Source organism: Balaenoptera acutorostrata, chromosome 9 (assembly GCF_949987535.1).
Source record: "Balaenoptera acutorostrata chromosome 9, mBalAcu1.1, whole genome shotgun sequence".
Taxonomy (NCBI): Eukaryota; Metazoa; Chordata; class Mammalia; order Artiodactyla; family Balaenopteridae; genus Balaenoptera; species Balaenoptera acutorostrata.
Genome location: NC_080072.1, coordinates 29240593 through 29262541, shown reverse-complemented (window position 1 = coordinate 29262541; position 21949 = coordinate 29240593). Strand labels below are relative to the sequence as shown.

Sequence of the window (21949 nt, the reverse complement as noted above, 5' to 3'; positions counted from 1 at the left end):
TATAAAAATTCATCAAGCTATGACTTGTGTACTTCTGTGTGACATATTAAAATTCAATATGAAAGCTTACAAAAAAAGAAGAAGAGGAGGAGGAGGAAAGCAATTACTAAGAATCCGTCCTCGTTCATTTCCCATAACCCCTTCCGGAGAGCCAGGCCATCTCATCCGAAACTTGGGACCCATTTCATGTTAATACTTCATGTTTTTCCTAGTTTGTGGTTCTTGTGCACATCACCTTCTTCCTCACATACATATCTAATCAGTTACGAAATCCAACTAAATCTGCTTGCTTAAGTTCTGTCCTCTCTTGCTTTCTTAATTCCCTTAGTTCAGGGTTTCTCAATCTTGGCACTACTGCAATTTTGAACCAGGTAGTTCTTTGTTGTGAGGGGTTCTCTTGCCCACTGTAGGATGTTTAGCAGTTTCCCTGTCCTCACCCCACTAGATTATCAGTAGCACCCTCTAGTTGGAATAACCAAAAATGTCTCCAGACATTACCAAATGTCTTGAGGGCAAGGGAATCACATCTCACTCCACAGAGCCACTGTCTTAGTAGATCGAAGACCTCATTATTAATCACCTGCATTAGGGCAAGAGAGTCTACCTGGCCCTCCTGGACAGGACTGTACCTCTTCCCTATTCTTCACACTCCTTACAGTTTTAGTTTTCTCCAGGATAAAATCTAGTATCTCTAATATGGCCAAAAAAAAAAAGGGTATTATCTTTCCTCTACTTACCTCTCCAGCTTCCTACCCCAGCTATACTGAATTCCTTGCAGTTCCCTGAAGGATGGATGAAAGTCAGAAGTGTTAGTCAGAAGTGTTAAGTACACTAGCAGCTTAGAAGATAAATGCAAAACTCCTAGGATGTTTTATATATAGAAAATGAGTAAGCATGTACTTTGTGAAACACAGACAGAACTGTGTTAAATATACATAGTAAGTTAGTAAACTATAAGGCATACCAAAGTTAAAATAAATCAAATATATGATGGAACAGAAGTTAAAATAAATCAAATATATGATGGAACAGAGCATCATTTAGAGTCAAAAAGGAATGGAAAAACCAAGATATGAACAATTATGCCATCTCTGGGATGACAACTATGTCACCCCTAAATCAGCCATCCATAGGTGACACCTAGTATAGTCTCATACATGCTCTATCCAAGAAATGCAAGTAAAACCCGTGTCTGGTCATCAGGCTAATTAGCAAGCTCTGGTTTTGACCAAGCACGTTTCCCTGCATCTATCCAACAGAGCAGGTGTGTGCCATTGGCCCAAAGCACTTTCCACCTGTGGGCCTCCTTGCTGTAACCTCAACGCGAGTCCTCATAAGCATAAGATCAGTGGAAAAGGCTGATGTGGCAGACAACACAGGAACACTGCATAACGCATGACTCAGCTGATGTTGTCCTTCCACTTGCTTGCACCCTAGCCTGAGTGTGTCAGCTTGCCCCAACTCTTTCCCCTTACTTTTCACTAGATATTTAAATTGATTCAGTAAACCATGTTATTCAAGCATCTTAATTTGTCCTGTGAGCCTTCTGTTTCACTACCTCTAGGATAGATTGCCTAACAGTTTACTTGGAGGCCACCATTGCATCAAGCAGTTTTCCATACGACAATTCAACTCAGGCATTAATCTCCTCCCAGAACTTCCCTGCTTTAGCACCTCTCATTTTATCCTGTCCATATCCTTGCGTTTCTGATGGCATTTATCACACCACACTGTGATTAACTATTTATTCCTCTGTCTTTCTCATTAGTCTATGAGCTCTTTGAAAGCAGGTATAAATTTCATTCTTCTTCTCTCATGATAACTTAGCAAAGTGCCAATCACAAAGTAACTACTAAAAGAACTACTGAATGTCACCTCCTGCGGACACAGTTGAGGGGATTACCCATTGTTCTTGCCTTTCTCCCATTTCTAAGATGGGTGTAAATTAGGCAGCCGCAAAACCCTGACTGGGTTCAAAGCAGCATGGAGGTGTTAGGAAGGACCATTAGAGAGGTTCCCTGCAAAAAACAACTTACAGTAGGTGTGTATAGTATTGCTAGCAAGCTCGGGCTTCGGTGGATCTTATTTCCCTGTCTCACACTTTTCACCTGGCTAGTTAAAAAAACAACAGTGGGGCGGGGTGGGGGAAGGGGCCCTCCTACCCCCACCTGAAAATGGCTGCAGGCTCAGACGCTTCAGTCTAAGGGATCTAGGGCCCTCAAAGATTGTAGGTGAATAAAATCTGCTTTAGAAATTAATCAGCTCTTAAATTGGTCCAGACAATAGGGTTACAAGAAAGATACTGTGTGTGTGTGTTTCCCTTCTGAAAATTTGCAAGCATCTTCCCGGTGCCTACACTCTACTCAAAGTAATAAACATAGCTATTCTTATAATTTATAATAAAGGAGATGCATTTTGGAATATATTTCGCTTGAGTGAAAGAAATCAAAACTTGAGACCCTAAATAAAGTGTCTCTTCTGAAGGTCTTTTTAACTCATTCACTTCTCCTTCAGGGATTAGGAGGGTTGGGGTGCAAGAATGTGGCGTCACGCACAGGCGTAGAGATTCGCGAACACAACCCAAGTGAGCCAAACTTGCATCTTGTAAAAGGTGGCCCCAGACACCGCCCAATTCCCTAACGCCCAAGAACAGAAGGAAAAAAAAAAAAATCCAGTCAGCCTCTGAAGCAACCATTGCCTCACCTTGATTCATTCGCCAATTCACGCCGCCCCGCCCTTTCCGCCCCGGAGGCGGGGGCGCCAAGCTCCGTTCCCCTCTAGGCTTCTCCCAGGCCTCTCTTTATGGTCGCGCTGAGACTCTCTAGCCTGACTCGCCGCCCTCTCGCTGGTAGCGCCGGGAAGAGCCGAGAAGCCGGCGGCCGAGGCACAGCTGAGACGTTGCGGGTGTGGCCCGGACCCCGGCGGTGGAGCGCTCCCGCTAAAGGTGGGAAGGGCTGGGGGAGGCTTTGGGGAGGATCGGGGGCGTGGAGAACGATCCCTGGGTGGGAGGAGGGCCCGGGCCAGGTGATGGAGGTCCCCAGGAGAGGAGGGGGAGCAGGTCGGACACGTGAGGGGGAGTGAGGTGGATTTTCAGCTGTTAGTTGAGGCCTCCGCCAGCCTGCCACCCTGCAGCGTTCCCCGCTTCCTCCGCTTCATCTGCGGCCCCTTGTGTCAAGGCCCAACACGGTTTCTACCGCTGCATCTGTTGACCCCGCGGGTCGTCGCCTCTTAGGGAGACCTGGAGCCCTGCTAATTTTGACTTAGGCTTGTCTTATTTAGAGGAGAGCTTTGTGGCCTAGAGCCCCATCCACAGCTTATATCTCTGCTATTTGGTTTTTATTTTTTAAATCGGAGCCCTCCCAGCCCTAGCATTTTGGTTGAGGCCGGATGCCGAATAGTCTTCTTTCTTCCATTCCCGTACCGTGAACATGGTAGAGGCTCGTATGATGTATCTGGTGGCTTGCAATATTCTGATACAGCCGTGAAGTAGGGGCGTTATGCATATGAGCACAGGGTTGAGGTGGGAATAATTACAGGATCCTGAGCACCTAGTCACATTGGTTTGGGCAGATTCAGCCTTCTTTGTGTGAGATTCTGGCAGTTTAGGAACATGTATTCATTCGAAAGATGTTATCTACTAAGTGCCAATATTGTGCTAGTTACAGGACCCTGGTGATTCCTTGCCCTCACGGAGCGTAATACATAATGGGAAAAACTAACAAAGAAGAAAGCCTGTGATGAGTGCTATGAAAAGGGAAGTCCCTGAAGTTCCTTACTCTTTTGTCTTGAGTGATAGAGAAAATAACACCATATAGCTCCTGTCTTCCAACAGCTGAAAAGTAAGAGTAAAAGTTTCAAACACAGAGGAAGAAGGACCTATAACAATAGTACTGGGGTAGGGCACAGCAGAAAGGTGAAGACGCTGGCACTGTCTTGAAGGATTAGTTAGCATTGCCTGGCTTTCCAAGCAAAGAGACAATATGAAGACATAAAATATAAAAGAACTTTGCTAGTAGACTATTTTGACCTGGAGTATGTGACGTTTGAACAAGTAATGCCATGCTAAAGAGTCCAGACTTTGTTTTCTAGGAAGAGGTGAAAGTGTTTTCAACAGAATAGCTTACAGTTCAGTGTCACAATCATTTACCCAACTGTTTGGCAGTTTAAGTATAGTATTAAGTACTGTTTGACAGTGTTGACCACATCCAGAATTCAGGTAGAATAAGGAGAGCTTTGCTCATTCATCTTAGTCTGGAAACAATCTTTCAGTTGTTGAAATCGAGGGATTCTGTTCTCTTTGACAGTTAAGGACCATAGAAATAGAGAGAAATCACAAATGGAGTTTGGAGACCTGAAGGGTTTGCTGAATTGTGCCAAATGTGAACAGTAGGCAGTATATAGATGGGTCTTATTGTTTTAATCCATTCATCCAGCCTGTGTCTTTTGATTGGAGCATTTAGTCTATTTACATTTAAAGTGATTATTGATAGGTATGTACTTATTGCCATTTTGTTGATTGTTCCTGGTTGTTTTTGTGGTTCTTCTCTGTTCTTTTCTTCTCTTGGTCTCTCCCCTCATGGTTTGATGATTTTTTTTTTTCAGTGTTATGTTTGCTTCCTTTCTCTTTTTTTTGTGTATCTATTATAGGTTTGTGGTTACCATGAGATTCATGTATATTGACACATATATATATCAGTTTATTTTAACCTAATTCTTGTGTAAGTTTGAATGCTCTAAAAGCACATTTTACTCTCCCCCTCCCCCATGTTTTATGTTTTTGATGTCATATTTTACATCTTTTTATTTTGTGTATCTCTTAAATACTTAATTATAGTTATAGTTGATTTTACTACCTTTGTTTTTTAACTTTCATACCTGTTTTTAAGCAGCTGATGCACTGCCTTGACTATAAATTTGCCTTCACCAGTGCAGTTTCTTTTTTCATATATTTCCTTATTTCTTGTTATGGCCTCTTCTACTCAAAGAAGATCTTTAACATTTCTTGTAAGACTGGTTTAGTGATGATGAACTTCTTTAGTTTTTGCTTGTCTGGGAAACTCTTTATCTCTCCTTCAATTCTGAATGATAACTTTGCCAGGTAGAGTACTTGGTTGCAGGTTTTTTCCTTTCTGCACTTTAAATATATCATGCAAAGTTTCTGCTGAAAAACTGGCTGATAGTCTTTTGAGGGTTCTTTTGTGAGGGTTCTTTCGTATGTGATTAGTTGTTTTTCTCATTCTGTCTTTGAAATTCTCTATCTTTGACTTTTGCTGATTTAATTATAGTTTGTCTTGGTGTGTCTTTAGGTTTATGTTGTTTGGAACTCGCTGTGCTTCTTGGACCTGGATATCTGTTTCTTTCCCCAGGTTAGGGAAGTTTTCAGCCGTTACTTCTTCAAATATGTTTTCTTTTTCTCTTCTCCTATAATGCAAATGTTAGTATGCTTGATGTTGTCTCTGAGGTCCCTTAAACTCTTTTAAATTTTTTGCTTTTTGCTTTTCTGCTTGGATGACTTCCACTATTCTGTCTTCTAGATTGTTGACCCAGTATATTTTTCATTTCAGTTATTGTATTCTTCATCTCTGTTTGGTTCTTTTCTATCCTAACTCTTAAGTTCTCAGTGTGTTCCTCCATTTTTCTCCCAAGTTTGTTAAGCATCTTTTTGACCATTACTTTGAACTCTTTATCAGGTAAATTACTTATCTCTATTTCCTTAGGGTTTTTTCCTGGACTTTTATCTTGTTCTTTTTTCTTTTTTTTTTTTTTGGAACATATTTCTCTGTCTCCTCCTTGTGTTTAACTCTGTTTTCGTATTAATTAGGTGAAACATCTACCTCTCCAGGTCTGGAAGGCATGGCTTTGTGTAGGAGTGTCCTCTGTATGGACCGTGTGTGCCAGGCAGCTTTGTCAGGCTGGTTGGACCTGGAGCAGGTGTGGGCCAGTGTGTCCTGGAGCATGTTCACATTGGGACCACCCTAGTGGGGTGACTGGAGCTGGAGCAAGCATGAGTGGAGCAGGGGAGGGATGCGGTCCCAGGGCTTGCCATGCTCAGACCACCTTGGCAGGACAGCTGGGGCTGGGGGGTGGGGTGGGCCTGGGGCATGCTGGGGCAGGCTTGGCAGGCCAGTAAGAGTACCTGGACCGTGATTCTGTCCGCACTATTAAGGTGTAAGGGGAACACACAAAAAATGGCACTTTCTGGCACCTTGGACCACGGAGACAGTTTCAGCAGTTCTCTGCCCATTTGGCAGACACTTGAGGGTTAGTAAATGGATTTCCTTCATCTAGAGCATAGGTGCCCTTTAAACAGTTGCTTCTTTGCTCTGCTCTAGGGTGGGCAAGTCTGCGTACAGGCCCCTCAGTGATATCCCTCCCTACCGAAGGTCCTCGTCAGGGTTGGGGTTCCCATCGATACCATGCCTCCATCTCTTTTACCCATCCCCTGTGTCGTCCCTCTATCACTTGTTCTGCAGCCCTCAGTTCTTCTTTGGCAGGAATGGATCTGTATGTAGGTACAAATTCAGCATGTCCGTGGGAAGAGATGAGTTCAGGGTCTTCCTACACTACCATCTTTGACTGGAACCTCCCAAATAATTTATTTTAAATAATACTATGGACCATATTTTTGTTTTAAGTTCACTTTATCTTTCTTATGGGGCCTGGGTCTTCTTGAGGTTTAAGACTATCCCACTTGGCCATTTAACCATTCTGTTAGTACCCATTCAAGTGTCCTGTAGGTAGTTAGTATTTGAAGATAATGGGCACAAAAAGTTATCAGTTGCCAGAGGCATGATTTGTGTGTGTGTGTGTGTGTGTGCGCGCGCGCGCGCTCAGGCAGGTGCACGCCTAGGACTGAAACTGCTGATTTGCAAAGTAGGGGTGAAGTTATTTTTTTTTAATTAAATAAATAAAAGGTAAATGGGGAAATGCCTTATAAATTGTAAGACCCCTATACTGAAAAAACAAGGCATTTTTCCTGAAAGGGAAAGACTCTTAAAAATTGACCTAAAAATTCAGTAATTTATTTTTTCATTAAATTTCCTCTTAATGCTCTTTTTCCCACTAACTTGAAGAGTGGTAACCAAGCACCACTATCTCCCTCTGCTTTTGTTTTGTTAGTGGAAGTGATGGTTGTGGTTCTGCTTTGACTAACTTCTATAGGAGGCCTGTGATCATGTCCTAGAACTTGTGTTATTATGGAAACTTGCTACTATCGTGGCCTTGTATGAGGTCACTCAGCTTCTTCAGTGCATCCAACCTACCTACCTTAGAGTTGGGTAATGAATAGCAAGAGATAGTGTTTAAAACTTATTCCATGGAATCTATAAAAAACAAATAACTTTAAAATATAATGTTTAAAAAATGAACTCATAGATAAAGAGAACGGATTGGTAATTGCCATTGTCAGGGGGTTAGGGTGGGCAAAATGGGTGAAAAGGGGGTCAAAAGGTACAAATTTCCAGTTGTAAGTAAGTAATGGGGATGTAACATCCAACATGATAACTAATTAATAATACTGTACTGCATATTTGAAAGTTGCTGAGGGAGTAAATCTTAAAAGTTCACATCACAGAAAAGAAACATTTATAACTGTGGTGACAGTTGTTAACTAGACTTACTGTGGTGATCATTTTGCAATATACACAAATATTGTATCATTACATTGTATACCTGAAACTAATATGTTATGTAAGGTAATACCTCAATTTTTTAAAAAAGCTTATTCCCTAACTTGTCAGTGTTCAGATATATGAGGAGCAAATGCTTGTGTTTACTACCTAAGGTATAGAAGAAGGGGTCTAATAAATCTATATTTATTTCATTCTCTCTCAACTCTTCTGGGAGTGCTATAAAAATATTGGAAGTTAATCTTAGAATCACAAAACATACTCTGTTTAGGTACTGAAGGAAAGTATTGGCAATTCTAAGGCAAGAGAAAATTGAAAATGCAGAACTTTTAAAAGAAAGTGTCAAGTAATAAAATCCAGAGTTAGTAAGGAGAGACTTTATTGAAAGGGTTATTGCAACAGGGGAAAAGGGATTATAGCAGTGGAGAGAATTCTCTGACCAAAAGATTTACCAGCTTCTCAAGGGATGAGTAAACAAAGCTAAAACAGAACTGCTTGGTCTGATTGTAGATCCCAGATTGTTTTGCCCTGAGGCCAGCCTATTCTCTGGAGGGGTCCTTTGCTGGCTCTGGCTGAGGGTAGGCCAAAGTTCAGGGACCTAGGGGAAGGAGAGAAACTTAAAATATGGTTAACAAGCATTTTGTTCCAATTGATTATTTTCAATAAGCAGTTCAGCTAATTATTCATAAATTTATAAATGAGACAATGGGAATTTGGAGGTCCTTTGTCCTGGTCATAGGTAAACAAGGGGATGTTCTTGAGTCTTATGGAAGCCATATGGAGAGGAGTAGGAGGGTTTCTTTAACCGTGGCTATTCAAGAACCAGGAGCACAGGTCTCAGGTAAAATTTGACTTGTTAAAAAGGCATTTTACTATTTGAAGTGGAAAATAATTAAGTGTACAAATAAAATTCATTGAAACATTTATACAGGAAGGCCTTAGGATACTCATTGACATTCAGGAATTTAAAAATCCTCCATCACTATGTGTAGTTTGAAAGCACTTAAAGACCAGTCTCATTTGTATCAGTGAAATTTTCCTGAGGTGGTGGGGGGAGTGGAAAACAAATCTAAATTACTCAGGTCTAAATGAACACATTTGGGGCTTTTAGTTTGTTACATGGTTTTCATCTTAACCTATAAGAACTGGATTTTTTTTTTCACTCCGTCAAAGTGACTTGGCTGGAGCAAATTAATTTTTTCCTATGTTTAAAATATAATTTCCCACAAAAAAAGGGAGAAGGAAGTAAAATCATGACTGTCACACAGATATAAAATTAGCAACACATGGTTTTTGTTTACCTTATTAATGAGGGGACTGGTAAGATGTTATATAATCAGTTCAAATGACAATCAAAAGAACAGACACATTTATTGATCAGGAATATTGAAATAAATGAGCAAATAGAGGCAAAACTGTCTTCTTCCACAGTGGGCCAGGGGCGTCAATTGTACCTCTACCAGACAGAATTTACAAGAATATAGACAAGAGTTTTGCATTGCTGTTAGTTTTGTACAGTTGTCAGCTGTAAAATAGCTCAAAGGCAATGAAAGACTCAGAGCTCTCATGTAATGGGAATGTGAAAACCCTGAAGGTTGTACTCTTCAGCAGTGCAGTTTTCCACTGAAGCAGGTATTTCTTTCTATACCTAGTTTATGAAATTTACAACTCCCCCTCCCCCCCTCAAATAATCTTCCCTAAGTGTCGGACTTCCTGGGAGGCAAGTACATGTCTGTGTGTGTGTGTTTCTTATTCTTTTTTGATATACTCTATAAATATAGAAGATGCTTGGTTAATGTTTTTAATTGAATTATCTAAAGCAGTGCATCTCAAACTGTACTGTGCTTACATATCACCTGGGGATTTCCTTTTCAAATGCAATTCTGATTCAGTGAGTGTGGGGCTTTCCTGAGAGTTCTCTTTTCTATTCAATAATAAGTTCCCAGCTGGTGCTAGTACTATTCAATAGTTCATGGACAGTACATAGTAATGTATTTCTGACTATTAATTGAGGAAGATATTAGATAATCATCACTGGAGAACGTGGCACCGTACTGCAGGTGAAGGGAGCAACGTGAAGCTACTAGACTATCGCTTGAAGAAACAAAAATACTAATTGTGGGCCACATTGCCAGAGCACAGGCCAAAATGAGCAAAAGAAACAGTTGCTAGGAAACAGATCCAAAAAACTCTATAGCAGAACTTTAGCTTCAGAGGAGAGAACAGAAATGAGGACACTGGGAGATACAACAGGGGAGGAGCAACCAGAGGGGTATAGGTTTTAGAAGGCAGGCAGTAACCACCGAAGATCACTGCCTGAAATTTTGTGTTCCTTGAGCTAACCTGACTTTTTTTTTTTTAAAGCAATGCTTGAACGTAAAACTGCTTTGACACAGGTGTGTACACTTTTACCGTGACGGTTTCACTCAAGTTAGTGGTATCAATATGCCATTGAGCTTTAAGCAATGTGTAAAATATATTGTGTACTGCAACTAGTGATTTGTCTTCTGTCAGATGGGGCACTTTAATTTTTAACTGAGCAGGTCCTGTAATTTGTTCATAAGTAGTTCAGTTTTCTTTTAGCAGCAAATAAGAGGTGGAAAAGGCATGGTAAATGAGGCCACCAGATTTAGCAAATAAAAATACAGGATGTCCAACTGAATTTGAATTTCAGACAAACAACAAATTACTTTTTAGCAATATTTGGGATATAATTAAAATTATTTATACATTATCAAAAATTCAAATTTAACTGAGCATCCTGTATTTTATCTGGCAACTCCAATAGTAAAGAATTCTACCCTAACAGTGATACCTGAGAGATGGCTTCTTAGAAAACAGCGTAATTGTGCAGCAATTTAATTCCTTCAAGTGTTCCTCCATTATGTACTCAAAAGTACGCCAAGAGTTCAGAATGGTTAGAAGCCACTGCTTACCCAGAAGGGGATGTTTTCAAAGACTGGTAGGGTTATGGCTAACTTGAAAGAAAAACAAATTCCTCTCTATGCTCTCCAACTAAGAGTCTAGATTCTTAGTGGTTTAAGGTTAATAAGAGAATTTATGCAATTGTGGAAGATGTCCAAGCAAATACTTACCAGAAAAATTAATTTAGTAGGAGTGAATCATATTTCCAAATTTCCAAGAGCGTCAGATCACTTAAAAATAAGGATTCAACCTCACCGGTACAACTTGAGTCTACTGATAAACTCTTGTGAATGAGATCATAATTTAGCCAAGATTAAAGGAAAATAAAGGAATAGAAGCCCCTAGTAGCAAAGAAAAAAAAAACTCCCTAACGGGTAAAAATGTTTTATTGCCATGGACAGATAGAATTTCTAAAATAAAATTTCCAAGTCACAAGATGCTTTTCCTGTCAAATATGATCAGGGTATAGCCCAACTTCTTGAATGCTAAGAAATAGTTTTACGTTCAAAAAATCATATTATACATTAGTGGCTACAAATTGGTGATAGTTACCTACAAAGATAAAGAATCTGTGACATTAATAAGACATTAAGCGTTAGCAGTTTCCATAATGTGCTGTGGAGATAGTTGATCAAATTTCCTTCCTGTTGACTGTTAAGGAAGGTCAGAGCCAGATTTGTGACACTATCTGCTGAAGTTTAATACAACATAGTTTGGTGGTGGTGTTTTATAACTGTATCTCTGGCTTCTTCTTTTCCATTCCTTAATTTATCTTAACCCACTTATCTGTTAAAAGAAAACAATTAATTAGATTTATACAAGCAGTTTCATCTGATGTGATTGGAACCTATACTTGGTAATTAAATTTTAAAAGTTGGTTAAAATAGAATTTAAAATATTCTCTGTTTTAATCAGCTTTTAAAATTTTTAAGTTAAAATGTTCAAACACTTTAAATTCTGGGGTTTTTTGGGAGGGGTGGCAGTGGGGACCGTGTCTGGCCAGCCCTCATGTCCAGGTATTTCAGGTAACACTGCATTTCCCAACCAGGGCCAGACCAGGGTGAGGCAAGAGAGGCACCTGTGGTGCAAATCTGGGAGTGTGCCCGCCTTCAGGGGCGCGCCAGTGTCTTCTCCCAGGCTCAGCCCACTCTCGACCTATACTCATCCCCCATAAATTCTGTTTTTTAACTTTTAAAATTTTGTATTTTAACTTAAGACATAGAAATGTATATTTACTCACCATTTTTTATTACATGAGACTAGTCTTTTCTTTATATATGGCTTTACTGATTACAGTTTCTCTCTGCAGAAAACATATCAGAAAGTATCTAAGCTTTCTAACCCTTTTTTTAATGTGGAGCAAAGCTTATAAAAACACTTGCAAGATTTCCGGATCCTTGACTTTTTCAGCACCCTGCCACTGCCCGGATTTCAGTGGTTCACATCTATTTTCAACAACAGTTTTTTCCTAGTGACTTGTATTTGTTAAAACTTGTCTTAAGAATTCAACTAAATTTTTGCATTTGCTTTGAAAAATATTTAGTTATGAAAAATTTCAAACAGAGCACAGAAAATAATGAAAAACTTGTGTAGATACCACCAAGCCTTTTCTTCTACAAATCTCTCTTAAAAAAAAAAAAAAAAAAGTCCTTCCTCTTTAGAAGTATATATACCACAGACTTGGTATCTATTATTCTTAATGTATATTTTAGCATGTATTCAAGTTCTTATCCAGGAACAATGCATACTATTGTATATGTAAAATTTTACGTGATATACTATATGTCCTTTTGCAGCTTTTTCACTTATGATTATCTTTGAAATTTATTCGAATTGACTCATTTAATTCATGCAGTTTATTTTTAACTGTCCTGTAGCAGTCCCTGTTGAGTAACCTACAATTTCTCACCCTTTACCATTGGGTTATTTCCAATTTTTCACTGTCAAAAGCAATGAATGCTGAAAGACTTTGTATGTATCATACGCAAAGTCCTATGCTCACATGGGACATACATTTCTCTGGCACAGACACCTAGAGCTGAAAATATAAGGCCCTGGGATGTGGACTTCTTCAGTTTTGCAAGAAATTACCAAAAACTCTAAAGCAGTTGCAGCAGTTTACGTTCCTACAAGGTATAAGGAGCGTGTAAGAATTGGCCACATTTTTGCCTTCACTATGTTACCAGATTTTTAAAATCTTGCCAAACAAATGTTTGAGAAGTGGTATTTCATTTTCATTCTCCTGATAACTATGAGGTTAAACACCTGCATTTGTTGGCTGTTTTGTTCTCTTCCTCTGTGAATTGCCTGTGTATATTTGTTTCATTTACTAATGGGTGGTCATTTTCTAAGTGATTTGTAGAAGTCAGGGTTTTTTTTGTATATTTGGAATAATAATCCCAACAACACCTTTCCAGTGTGGCTTCTTTTCCCTTCCTTAGAGTTATATAGAAATGTTTAATTTGGGCATAAAATCAAACGTGTCCGTCTTTTTCTTTGATATGTCCTTTCTTGTTTGAGAAATTCTTCTCTACCCCAGTGTCACAAAGTCTTCTATGTTTTCTTATAAACATTTTTACAGTTTTTCTTTTCAAGTTTTATTTTATAATAACATCTGGAATTGATTTTTGTTTGTGAGAAAAAGATTTTAGCCTGTCTTTTTCCATATGGTTAGCCGGTTGTCCAAGCATCTTTAATTAAATCTTTCTCCCATTAATGTGTTATACCTATTGATTTATAATACCACATGTCATACACCAAGCCCTCATCTTTTCATGGATCTATTTGTCTATAGTATACTGATACCACACACTTTTAATTATAATAGCTTTATAGTAAATAAATTTCTTGTTTTGTTTTCCTTCAAGATTACCTTGGCTCTCTTGAACCTTTACTCTTCCATATAGACCAGCTTGCTAAATTCCAGGGGGTGGGGGAGTTGTGGAATACCTGGTGAAATTTTGATTGGAATCATATTGAATTTATAGATAAATTCCTAGAAAATTGACATATTTACTATAGTCACACTTGCCATGATTAATTTCAACATTTATTTAAGGTGTCATTTGTCTTTCTGTTTGATCGTTTTCTCCATAAAAGTCTTACATATCTTTTGTAAGATTTATATATCTCGTAAGATATCTTTGTAATGTTTTTGTTTCCAGCATGCCTGCTGAATTATCTTTCTGGTTCTAATAGTTTGTCCATTGAACCTCTTGTATTTTCCATTTAGATATTCATATCTTTGAGTAATATTTCTTATTTCTTCCTCTTTAATCTTTATATTGAATACCTTTTAATACCTTTTAATATGGTGTTAAATGGAAACTGTGATATAAGTATTCTTGTGTAGTTCTAACTTTACAGAGAATGCTTCTAATGTTTTATAATTAAATATAATAATGTTTTTGTAGGCTCTTGGTAAATGTCTTTCTATTCCTTGCTTGCTAAGAGTTTTCCTTCTATTATGCAGATATTGAATTTTATCAAATGCTTTTTCAGTTTCCCAGATAAAAATTTTGCAGCACAAATCTGACTCTCTTTAATGTTTTCTCTAGGGTGATCTGCTAGACAAAAATCAAAAAGAGGAAATTTGCTAGAATCAAAAATGATGGATCCATGTTCAGTTGGAGTCCAGCTTCGAACCACAAATGAGTGCCATAAAACCTACTATACTCGTCATACAGGTTTCAAGACTTTGCAAGAATTGTCATCAAATGACATGCTTTTACTTCAACTTAGAACTGGAATGACACTTTCTGGGAACAATACAATTTGCTTCCATCATGCAAAAATCTACATCGACAGATTTGAGGATTTGCAGAAGTCATGTTGTGACCCATTTAACATACACAAAAAACTAGCCAAAAAAAATTTACATGTAATTGATTTAGATGATGCCACTTTTCTGAGTGCAAAATTCGGAAGGCAGCTTGTACCTGGTTGGAAACTTTGTCCAAAATGTACACAGATAATCAATGGAAGTGTGGATGTTGATTCTGAAGACCGGCAGAGAAAAAAACCTGATTCAGATGTATGTATAGTCATTTTTTCTCCGTTACTTCTACAATGTGGGGTTATAATTATAAGGAAATCACATTTATATCACTATTTATTACAGTTGAGCCTTGAACAGCACAGGTTTGAACTGTGCAGGTCCACTTATATGTGGATTTTTTTCAGTCAATACTGTACTATACAATCTGTGGTTGGTTGAATCCAAAGTTGCAGAGGGCCAACTGTGGGACTTGAACATCCTAGCATTTTGGTATCCACAGCGGATCTTGGAACCAATCCCCCTCAGATACCAAGGGACGACTGTATACTAACTAGCAGGCAGTGAATATAAAGTTGGGGAGGTGAAAATAAATGGTGTTTCTAAATATTTGTGTAAACCCAGATTGTTTGGTAAAGAAAGTTAGCTTAGGAAAAGAATAACATAATATTCCCAAGACTTTCAAGCCATAGCTCCTAGTGCTAAGACATTCTGGCACAGCCAGGACTTAACCATCCTAGCTCCTTTTCTGATACCAAAGTAACTCAGTAGGATATGCCAGCCAGCAAGGGTCTGAAATGTAGCAGGATGAAGTCCCCTTTTTTTTGAAGGACTTGAAAACTGCTGCTTTAAAAGGAACTTCAGAAGTGACTTGAAGTAATTATTTCTTATTTCAGCCTTTCTTTCTGCTTTGGCACTATCCCATTCTTGTTTGGGATTTTAAGATGCTTGTGAATTTCCTTTGCTTCTGGCTCTCAATTCTTACTTGGTATGGTCAAGACTAATTTTAGGACTCCCTACTGTCAAAAAGCATACATTTTTACATTGTAAGTATTAATTATTTTATAACTCTCTTCCTTAGTCACATGTTACCTTTAAATTATTTAACTGTATCAGAACAACTAAAGATTTCATAAAGCTGTCTCTGGTGCAGAACAAGGACTGGTACGTCAAAGGAGCACTTCTCAAATTTTCTATTTATAAGCAATTTATAATTCTTTCTTCTGGCATATTTTTCTCAATTTTCTCCTTTTCATTATATTAATAAACCAAATTAAAATTTTAAATTACATGTAGTGCTTTTCCTTCGTTATCCCCTCAAAGGCATATCTCCAGGACCCAATGTTATCTTGCAGTTTATACTAGGTACTTGCTGCTGTCACTTTAGATGTATTCTCCACTTCATTTATCTATTGTTCATGTGGAATGTATCACATAAACCTTTTTTCCCCCCAGATAATGAAATTAAACCCTTAACCATCAAAATTTTGTTTTACCAAATTTTTTTAAAAGGATTATAATACTGTTACAGAACTTGAAACTTTATTACTTCTCAGCTTTAAAAATGTATGTAATCGAACCTTTTCCTAAGGACCCAAGATCATTAGTAGGAACCTGTGCTGTGTGCTGTGGGTTATACAGCAGTTTTTCTGCCTTCTCTCCCATGTTGGCAGCAGCCATTGCCATTTTCACTGTGCCTGTCCTCCTCTCCTAATATGCCAGAGACTAAAATTAGATAATGAAAATATCATAAATAAGTTAACCAGTAAACTTTGAATATGGTCCCGGACCATGGGCCACATAAATTTTGTTGCACTTGGGCACTAAAACCCTTTTTTTTTCTTTTTTGGGAGTTCCAGACTGTTTTCCAAGCTAAGGAATAATCTAGATTAACATTAAGTGAAATATTTATGTATGGTCTGATATTAAGATTTGAGTTGATAATTTGTTTACCTTTATTCAGGGAAGAACTGCTAAAGCTCTGAGGTCATTACAATTTGCAAACCCAGGAAAGCAAACTGAATTTGCTCCAGAAACTGGTAAAAGAGAAAAAAGAAGGCTTACAAAAAATGCAGCTGCTGGTTCAGACAGGTAGGCTATGTGTTATTTAAGGTATATGTTAACTTGCTTCACATCTGTATTGTTTTCCTATCTTTCTCTTTTAAGTTTTGAATGTTTCTGGTTAGATATTTTAAATTCGATAATCTGGAATTAGTAAGAACCTCCAAGGGCCTCATAGAAAATTAAAGCATCCCCTTCCACTCTAAAAATTTACTTCTAAGAAAGTATCAATGAAGTGAACAAGACAACATTTTTGGCACAATAATTAAAATAATTTAAACTTATTATACTTCTCTTTTTGTTTTGTTTTTGGCTGCGTTGGGTCTTCTTTGCAGTGCGCGGGCTTTCTCTAGTTGCGGGGAGCGGGGGCTACTCTTCGTTGTGGTGTGCGGGTTTCTCATTGCAGTGGCTTCTCGTTGCAGAGCACGGGCTCTAGGCGCATGGGCTTCCGTAGTTGTGGCATGCAGACTCAGTAGTTGTGGCTCGCGGGCTCTAGAGCACAGGCTCAGTAGTTGTGGCGCATGGGCTTAGTTGCTCCGTGGCATGTGAGATCTTCCCGGACCAGGGCTCGAACCCGTGTCCCTTGCATTGGCAGGCGGATTCTTAACCACTGCACCACCAGGGAAACCCTATACTTCTTATAGCTAAAATAATTCACTTGTTTGAAAGCACTAATATATAATCAGTATGTCTCTGCTCTATAGGTGGCAGCTAAAAAATAAATTTTATGAGAATACAAGGTTACTTTTTATTTTTTACATGTCTAAAATAGAAGGTTACAGTACAGTCAATAGAATGAACAAGAAAACTAAATTGTTTAGAATATGACTTTTTAAACCGAGCATTTCTAAAATGCAAATTGACAAATGTTAGTGTAATCATTCAGAATTATTTTCTACATAGGCCATTTATTCCATCTGTGAAGGTTTTCCATTGAATCATGTAAGTGTTTTTAGGCAAGATTTGCTAGAGTCCATTAAAGAACAAGAAACAGATTAATTGCAATATAAAAAATAATTGGATAGTATACTGTGATAAAAATCTGTGTTCACAAAGCAGTAGATAGATTGGTTGCTAATAAAATGTACCACTATTACCTAGCCTTTTTTTTTTTTTTTTGGCAAGGAAGGGGTAAATAGTTTTAACAATTATTGTTTTTAGACACAGTTCTTGTCCATTCCTTTGGATATGTTTCAACACTTTACAGTGAGGTCTCTTCTTGCAAGGAGCTCATTAGCTATTAATTGTAGAGTAGCTTTGAGTCAGGTAAGCCATGTATCAGTTTGGCGGGGTTTCATCCCTAATTCAAAACATTTTATCCCCTTAAGTTTTTTTCATTAACTGTTTTCAACTAAATATTCAGAAATAATATATTTGTGAGAAGTAACACACCTTGTGTTTTGTATTACAGACAAGTGATCCCAGCGAAGAGTAAGGTCTATGATAGCCAGGGTCTCCTGATTTTCAGTGGGATGGACCTGTGTGACTGCCTCGATGAAGACTGCTTAGGATGTTTCTATGCTTGTCCTGCCTGCGGTTCTACCAAATGTGGTGCCGAATGCCGCTGTGATCGCAAGTGGCTATATGAGCAAATTGAAATAGAAGGAGGAGAAATAATTCATAACAAACATGCTGGATAATGTGTGGTATCAAATTACGGGATCTTTAAAGTTCCTTTGTCTATTTCTAAAATTCTGAGGTACCTTTTAAAGTTGATTGCCAAGTGACAAACATGCACTCTGTGCACTAATGTTGCTTTTAGGGTGCTTTAAGATAAATTATTTGATGTAAAGTTTGATGAACTATTTATTACTCAGCAGTCAGCTTCAAGCCTGTCTGGGTCAATGTAAACAAGCAGTGTATAGGCAGTCCTCAATTTGCATAATTCCCAGGTCGACAAACTTCAATGACAGTGATTTAGTTAAATAAGCCAGTTCCCTAACAGCACAGTTCAAATTTCAGTCACCATGGTATATTAATTGTGAGTATTTACATGAAGTACAAACTTCCTTGCTAGCTCTTAAGTCCACAAATCACTATGCAAGTAACAGATGTGCTTCAAGATCAGTGATCAATCATGTTACTTCTCTCAAATTCTTCTAGTGATTGGTCACTGCACATCTGTTACTCAGTTTGCTCAGACAGGAAAGCACAGAGTTGTGTTGACTCCTGCCACCCATGTGACATTTTACAAAGTGGATAATCAGAATTGGCCAACAAAGATGAAAGTGCAGTGAAGAAATGATAATGCAAGAAGTGTGACTTGAATTGAACATACATAGAGTTGTAGAAGAAATCACTGATCATGGGAATGTTGACACTGCTGCTATTCTAGAGCCTCTAGATATGCAGCTAGAGGAACTCAGTGAAGGCAAACTTATCATCATAAATGAGAAAAGGAGGAACATGTACCAGAGGAAGTGATGGTAACAAACTTCACATTAAAGGAACTTACAGAGGTATTTCACAACATTGAAAGCACAAACGATAAAATGGTGGAAGCTAATCTAAACTTAAAGGAGTCTGACAACTTGCAGTGGTATAGAAAAAATGCTTACCCAGTACCATAAATTATTTGACAAAAAGGCAAGTACTATTGCTCCTGATTAGTTATTTATAATGAAATAACACTTTAATTCTCAGTGTTTCTAATATAAATTACAGTGTACCAAGTAAATACTTTTTTACAATTTTTTCATTTTCTTTTACGTTTATAACTGACACTTTTTAATATTTTGACAGATTTTTTTCAAGGTCACAGAACAATAATAATTTTCCCCATTAATTATTAAGATTGCTTTGATTGCCATTTTTATGGTCCCACACTACCGCCCATGCAAGGCAAGGACTACCTATAGGTGAGAATAGTACCTACTTCAGGAAAAGTTAATTTTGATACAGCTAAGTAGTTGAACTATTTTGGAAATAATCTACATAACTAAGTGCTAAAATACATCATTTCTTCTCTCCACTTATTCTTTTAAAAAAAGTTTTAATACTGTAAACCTTTCATTGCTTAGACTGTGTTCTTGGTGAAATTTGTGCTTGGTGGCAAAAATCTTATTCTTTCTGTGTATAAAACATGGATATACATACAATATATAAGCAGATGTGCATTATATCAGTGGTATTTCAATTTAATAGGGTGTTGACTAGGATTAAAAGGGCTAAAAACAGCTCCTTAATGGAGTAATAATGAAACAAGGTGGAGAAACACTGGTTGAGACAGAGTATAAATTATTTGGAAATTGATTGAATCTTGACGTTGGAATGTGTATGGGTACCCTTTGGAGGGTGGGGGTGGGTGGTAACTTCTCTCTGCTCTTTTTTTCAAGACAGCTATCCATCAGTCTGTCTAAAATTTTTTATTGTCTAGGACATGGCCTCTAAACTAGCTTTTTGTTTTCCTTAAGTATAGTACTTTAATCAGATGAGCTTTTAGCAACTTGAAATACTTTTAGCTGTTGAAAATAGATTTATACAGCCAATTGGATGAATTGACCAAAAGAGGTTTATTTTTACTCCTGTATACTTTTGGTATCTGTTTCAAATGACTGGTTTTACTTTGATGGAGTGCCATTTTCAACCATGGAATTAAAATGTCATATTTAAGTTATAAGTGTTTACCGACCCAATTATTAGAAGTACAGTTTATCAATTCCTTGACTGATATGTTTCAACAGAGCACTGACAAAAAGAATATTTTGGCTTTCTGTACTTAAATCAGATGCTAGATTCTTTTTTTTTCCTGAATTAAGGAAATATTTTGTCACAGAACAGACGAATACAGGCTCCTAATTTTATCTGAACTTCTGGGTTATTAGACCTTCTTAGTTGAGTTACTGCCATCATTTTTTTTGCTTCTAAATATGACTTAGTGTATTGCTTAAGCTCTTCATAGGGACAAGTTAAAATCTTAGCTTTTTTGTTTGTTTAAAACAGGAACATATTTTCAACAAAATAAATGACTTTAAAATTCAAATTGTTGTATTTCAACATTCCTTAGTAGAACATTTCTGTTATTTTTCAAAGATGATAAGTTTTTTAAGGGAAACTTTCTCGAACAATTTTGCAAATATTTGTTCATTATGCCTATTTAGGAGACCAAACTTTTAGTAAGCATGCAAAATGTTTACAGAGAAAGGTATATCTGATTTGGAGTAGGCTATAATAAAAGCTGTGTTTCAGAAAAACTACATCACAAGTCCACTTACTGTTTTAATATAAAATTACAGTAATATAGAATACAATGAAATTGTGTAGATCCTTTTTGTATTTTGCATTAAGTATGATTCAAAGTGGCTAAATTATTTTAGAATGTTATTAATCTAAAAGCAAAAATAAAAGTTTTCATAAAAGTTTCATAAAAGTATGAAACATGTAGCTTTGGCTATAGGTGGGTCCTGGTTGAAAAGTTAACATAAGACCAAAAACGTTGGTCTTCCACAGTGTTGGTCACAAACGTTAGAGTGAAAAATGCATGTATATATTTGAATAAAATGAATGTCATCCCAGTGATCTTTTTCCCATTTGTCTTTTACAAGTATAAGAAAATAGCTACTTATCTTTGGAATATTATATATGAGATTCTTCTATTTTTTTAAATATTATGTCTATTTCTAAATAACAAGCTGCTCTACAACCTGACAGTCTATTCTAAAACTGCTTTCCTGGTGTGGATTCAACTAAGTAATTTTTAACAGATGTATTTTGAAACATGCATACATATTTATACATATAGAGAGTGATTTATTCAGAGAATATAACTTATAGTAAGTTCCAGCATGGTTCTTAACTTTATGGAGGTCAAAGACCCCTGTGAGAAGCTGATGAAAACTATGAACTCCCCACAAAAATGCATTTGAGTACTCATAAATATTCCACATTCAGAACCCCTGAACATGTATTGAAGTACCTGGGTAATAGGCATTTTCTGTAAACCATTTGATGTTTTGTTTTTTTTTAAGTGAGGATGGCTGTCTAAAGTGTAGTTTGGTTTTTTATGTAATGTTGTAGGTGGGTTTTGTTAAGCGAAATCAGAACGGTTCAGTTCGTTGAAAGACCTCTTGCTACCCTGAAAAGGCTAAATCCCACCGTGGCCCACCGCTCCCACCTCCAAAAAGGTAATTACACGTTGAGTAGCAATGTAGAAAACTGAGGTGTCTTACATGGACTGAGCTTTTGTAATCAGAGATTTTCTTGCATTATGGTTATGCTGTTAGAAATGGCTTAGCATCCTTGTACAAATTCATGCGACACTGCTTTAGTTTTTGCTGACATCTGCTGGTATTTTCATGAAAATAAACTCTCTGCTGCTGCTACTTAATGGTTAATCTCTTTGCTTATAAATTAAACTATGAATACTGGTAATTACATTGAAGTGGGATATTTTTTAAAATTCTCAAAGTAGAGTGGCTTCTCTTTTTTAGCATTCTTAGGTCTTGCCCAGCAGCAGTCAACAAATTTTTAAGACTATGAGTGAGGATATGAAAATATACATGGACACTTCTGGGTTTCTTTTTATTTTTATGAAGTTGGAGAGACTGTGAAAAATAATGCT

The 21949-nt window shown here is 37.4% G+C and overlaps 1 protein-coding gene and 1 long non-coding RNA gene across 2 annotated transcripts in view; one reads left to right on the top strand and one right to left on the bottom strand.

The window, feature by feature from the left end:
* The window catches only part of LOC130708950 (uncharacterized), a 46888-nt gene extending 44152 nt beyond the window's left edge, over positions 1-2736 (bottom strand). Inside the window, exons 1-2 of the long non-coding RNA XR_009009336.1 lie at positions 2704-2736; positions 738-782 (exon numbers count right to left, since the gene is read on the bottom strand). This is a non-coding gene — a long non-coding RNA (uncharacterized LOC130708950). The remainder of the gene's footprint in view (positions 1-737; positions 783-2703) is intronic.
* A 70-nt stretch (positions 2737-2806) lies between these two features.
* Positions 2807-21710, top strand: ARL14EP (ADP ribosylation factor like GTPase 14 effector protein). The gene is made up of 4 exons (XM_007181004.2): positions 2807-2944; positions 14111-14586; positions 16292-16419; positions 17801-21710. Exons 2-4 carry the CDS (start codon positions 14161-14163, stop codon positions 18027-18029), a joined length of 783 nt encoding a protein of 260 aa, XP_007181066.1. The 5' UTR covers positions 2807-2944; positions 14111-14160; the 3' UTR covers positions 18030-21710.
* Positions 21711-21949: the final 239 nt, after the last annotated feature.